Source organism: Eptesicus fuscus, chromosome 6 (assembly GCF_027574615.1).
Source record: "Eptesicus fuscus isolate TK198812 chromosome 6, DD_ASM_mEF_20220401, whole genome shotgun sequence".
Classification (NCBI taxonomy): domain Eukaryota; kingdom Metazoa; phylum Chordata; class Mammalia; order Chiroptera; family Vespertilionidae; genus Eptesicus; species Eptesicus fuscus.
Window position 1 is genome coordinate 90,693,809 of NC_072478.1, and position 4,523 is coordinate 90,698,331.

The 4,523-nt window shown below is 52.3% G+C and overlaps 1 protein-coding gene across 2 annotated transcripts in view; it reads left to right on the top strand.

The window, feature by feature from the left end:
* The window catches only part of LARP1 (La ribonucleoprotein 1, translational regulator), a 90,212-nt gene extending 86,463 nt beyond the window's left edge, over window positions 1–3,749 (top strand). For both annotated transcript variants that reach the window (XM_054718072.1, XM_008152258.3), the window contains exon 19: window positions 165–3,749. In XM_054718072.1, the coding sequence (XP_054574047.1) occupies window positions 165–359 (195 nt within the window). In that variant the 3' untranslated portion in view covers window positions 360–3,749. The remainder of the gene's footprint in view (window positions 1–164) is intronic.
* The last annotated feature ends 774 nt before the right edge of the window (window positions 3,750–4,523 follow it).

Consider the following 4,523-nt stretch of genomic DNA (forward strand, 5'->3'; position numbering starts at 1 on the left):
CACGGTGCTTGGCATTCTCAGTAAAACTGGTAATTCATTTTTAGGGTTAAACCTATTCATTATCTGCATAACATTTGGAGGTGGGAAATAGGAGTACCCTATACAGCCCTGGCAGGGACGGGTAGTGCCTCCTAATCACCTGTGATTCCCTCCTCTTGTTACAGCCCCCCATGGGTGAAGAGGGCAACCACAAGCGACACCCAGTGGCAGCAGGAGGTGGTGGCGGTGAGGGCAGGAAGCGGTGCCCCTCCCAGTCTTCCAGCAGGCCCACTGCCGTGATCAGCCAACCCCCCACACCACCCGCCGGCCAGCCCACCCGGGAAGATGCCAAATGGACAACCCAGCACTCGGCACACTGACTTTGGGAAAGTGAAAAACCCCTTGGCCCTGGGGGTTTGGGGGAAGGGGGATGGGCAAGAGTCCATGGGGCACCCAGTCCCAGGAGAGGGGACAGAGAAGGGACAGGCCTCTAGTCATTAGGATGGGCCTTTGTGCTGAGTAGCAATGTGTACACCTTTTGGGCTTTCAGAGGTACCCCTGGGCAGGAGCCTCCACACATTCCCTTCCCCCTCCTCTCTCCATGACGTCTTCACATCCTAGCTTCTTCTAAGGGGGGAGGGAACAGGGAGATTTTATATATATATACATATATATATATACATATATATATCAAGTTTTAAATTATTGATAGTTCATTTGGATTACCAAATCACTCTGTAGCCCTGCCCTCGGCTGATAGGCCGCAACCCTGGTCCCCACCCTACAGCCTCCTGCTCCCCCTCAAGCCAACTATGCAGCCCACAAGAAGGCCCTGTGGGCCCATTGCCCAGCACTGTCCCATTGAAGGCTCTGCAGCGCCCCTGGGCCCCACGAGCACCGGCCCCTTTATCATCTGGGGCTTGCCATCACCATGTTCTCCCTACTGCCCCGTGCCCTTCCGCCATCTTCCGGGAGAAGGAAACCAAAGGATCTAAAAGTGGTGGGGGAGGTTTGGCCTCTCCCCACTCCCCTCTCCCCATACCCCTTACTCCCCAGCCCAGAGAGACGCTGCTCATACCAGAAAAGACTATTGAAAGATGATTTATTTTATTTTTCTCTGACCTTATCATCCTTGGGGAAGAAGGAAAAAAAAAATGACAAAACCGACCATAAAAGACCAAAAAAAGAAAATCGGAAAACCCCCACCTAATCCGCAGCAAGTGATGTTTTTCTCCTACCCTTGGAATTTGTTTTGTTTTGTTTTGTTCTTTGAAATAATATTTTTTTAAAAGTTGCCTTATTGTGGAGCGGGAATCTGAAATACCCAAATGCCTGTTTTCCTCGGTGGAGTCCACTCAGAGCTCTCACCTTCTCTGGATGTGCCTGGGCTGGATTGACTAGACTCTTCCTCTGGACTGAATTGCATGTACAGTGCCTCCTGCCTTGGAGGCAAGAGAGTTGGGGGTGGCTCGGATGAGAGCCATGCCCGAATATCCCTGCTGTTGCATCGTTTGAAGCTGACGTCCTGTGTCTACACTGCTGCCACTGTCGTGTCCTTGCTCTGCTTGCTGTTGCCTCACACTAGGCCCTGTCCCTGCTGTGATACCCTTCATCCTACCCTTGGAACCCCAAGGCCAAGTTTGCTTCAAACTGTTGGAGAAGAGCGTTGGCCTGGACCTGGGACACACACGTCCTCAGCTTGACCGTCTCCCCACTTCAGAGGGGAAAGGTGAACACCTGGCAGCTGAGGCTTGGAAGTGTTTCTTATGTTGAGACCTCAAGGAGGCTTTGTCTCATAAAAGGTGGAGAAAAATGCCATTCTCCTCCCTTGGGTCTGGTGGGGTCTCCCCATCTTGCATTCCCCTCTGCAAGCCATCTCTGCCCAGCCTCCAATTGACCCTGCCTGGGAACAAGGGACGAGGAGGAGTTGAGGGCTGGGGAGAACCCTGCCAGTTGGAGAAGCCCCATGGCAGGAAGGTATATGTGGACATAGAGTATACCTGACTTCTCCAGCCACTGACTGCTTGGGTTGGGCTGTGAAACAATGGAATGGCTGGAGTCTACAGGCATTTGGAGCTGGGGGGGTGGGGGTGATGCAGGACTGACCCACACGGACTGGGCTGTGTGTTGGGTGTGGGATGACAATGCATCCACCCCCAGTGGGGACCAGGCAGCACTGAAAAGTTTGTGGTAATGTTGCTCAGTTGCTGACACTTTCTTGGCCCTCTTTTTCAACTCCCTCTGTTGGGCCCAAAGGTTGGGAGTAGGGGACAGTACCCCAGGGCTTGCCTCTGTCTTGGGCACGTCGTTGCTTTTGGCCTGCCCCCTCATCTCTGCCCTCCCAGTGGTTGGTATGTTGGGAAACCCATCTCAGTTCCTGTGACCCAGTTGTCTCAAAAGCCACGGATGAGTGTCTGATCTCTGCTCTGACGGCGGGATCTGCAGCCTTTCCCTGCCCTGTCTGGTGCCCGCCCTGTGTTGTACCAGACACGACTTCTGCACCCCTGCCTCTGCTGTATCTCCCCTTTGCTTCAGGTTGCGCAGCCCTGTACTGTATCCAGCACCACAGAAACCTCAGTGTTTGTCCTCTGCTGGGTTTGGGGCACAAGGAAGCCTTGGGGGTGTGGGGACAGGCTGTTCTGATAGAGAGTTTATTCCCAGGCCTGGGGCTGCCATCTTCTCCTTATCCCTCCCCACAGACACCCCAGAAAGAGGAAGCCCCTGTGAGGTGAGGACTTCATCTCAACATAGGCTGAGGATGGGGAGAAAGGAGACTTTTTTTCTTTTTCCTTTTTTCTTTTTTTTTTCTTTTTTTTGTAACATGTTAGGAGTTGATGTTGCAAAGAGTAGTTTACATCTTCACTTTCTGAAGACACTTGAATTTAGGACCGACGTATCTGTGACAAGCATGCCAGGAGTGGCAGGGGCCATCAGGGCTTGCCACTTCACACCCACCATCCTCTCATGGGGATCCAAGATCTGAGACACAAAGCAACAGCCTGCCCAGATCCTTCTGTTCATCCTGTATCCTTCCAGGATTGGTCCATGCCAACACACCCTTTGTGTGTCAGCCCTGCTCGGGGCAGGTTTCTCACCCTCTCCTGAACCTGGAAACAGGTGCACTACCAGCAGAGAGGGGCTGCCAGCCGAGCCCCAGCCTGGACTCAGATGCTGAGCCCCATGTCAAAGTTGTGTTCTGTTTTGTTCATTTGTAGCTTCCCTTCCTCCTTTCCTGGTGATTGATTTTAGAAAAGAAAGCTGCTCAGAAGGCCCTAGAAGTGGGGAGAGGGGCAAGGAAGGCAACTAGGGTTGGGGTTTTTGCCAAAAGCCTGGGTAGAGCAGTCTGGATCATCTGGCGCCCTCCTGAGTGGGACCCCATAGTGCCTCCTGTGTGGAGGGTCCCTGGACTTGCCCCAGCCCCACCCTCTCCTTCAGCCATGTTGACGGTGGCGGCAGAGAAGATAGGAACTTACAGCCCATTTCTCACTGGAGAGGAAAACATGTCACCTGGCTTTGCGGAGAAGGTTCCACCTTATGCTCATAGTACATTATCTTTACCATGTGCTAGGATATCACACTTAAAAGGACAAACAATGTAAAATACTTGAATGAGCTTGTATTATAACATTAATATTATTGAGAGTATCTGCTTTCCAGGCTGAAGTGATTCATTATTCTAGTCTGCTTTAGTCCTTTGTAATTTGTGGTAATTATGCTTTTCTTTTTAATACAAAAAAAATGTATAAAAATAAAAACTTGAAAAGGCACAATACTGGCTGGTCTCCCATCTGGGATACAACTGTTGGGTGTGAGGAGTGGAGCTGGTGAGGGGAGAACCCTGCCTGGGACAGGGGTCCCTTAGCTTCTAAGGCAGCATGAGAGCTGCCAGTCTTGAATTCGTGCTCACCTTGTGTCTTAAGATGTGGGAGCTGCACCAGTGCCATAGAGCAGACCAGTGCAACAGCCAGGGTTTCTTGCACCTGCTGTGGCCTGGCCCTGAGGGAAGAGACAGCCAGGAAGGAGGGGGGTGCTGTGATTTCTCACAGGAGGGTTGGCACGGCCCCTCACTGAACAGCCTTCCCTGCTGGGGTGTCAAGTTCAACACTGGCCTTATGGACTCCAGGGGAGCCAGTGAGCCCTGAGGATTGATGCTAGGGAGGAGCCCCCACCCCCATTGGGACTGGCCTCGGGGCTATTGGTGGCTTTCCCCCAACCCGGGAGGCTAGTCTCTGGCAGTAGTATTCTGAAGGCCAGTCAGGCCTACATGTATAATTACAAAACTAAAAGTAAGTTCTGGCTTTATTTACTCCTTCATCTGGCAACTGTGTCCCATGCCTGGTTTTCCAGAGAATTCCACCAGCCAGCAGGTGGGCAGGGAGTAGGAGATAGTGGCCAGGGCTTCTGCAGACTGATTCGGACAGGAAGACACTGCAGCCTCACTCCCACACCTGTTAGGAATGCTTGTGAGAGGCCCATAGCTCCGAGAAGCCACGTGACCGTGAGTTGTGCAGAGGCGAGAAAATACAGCAGTGGCTAATGGAGCT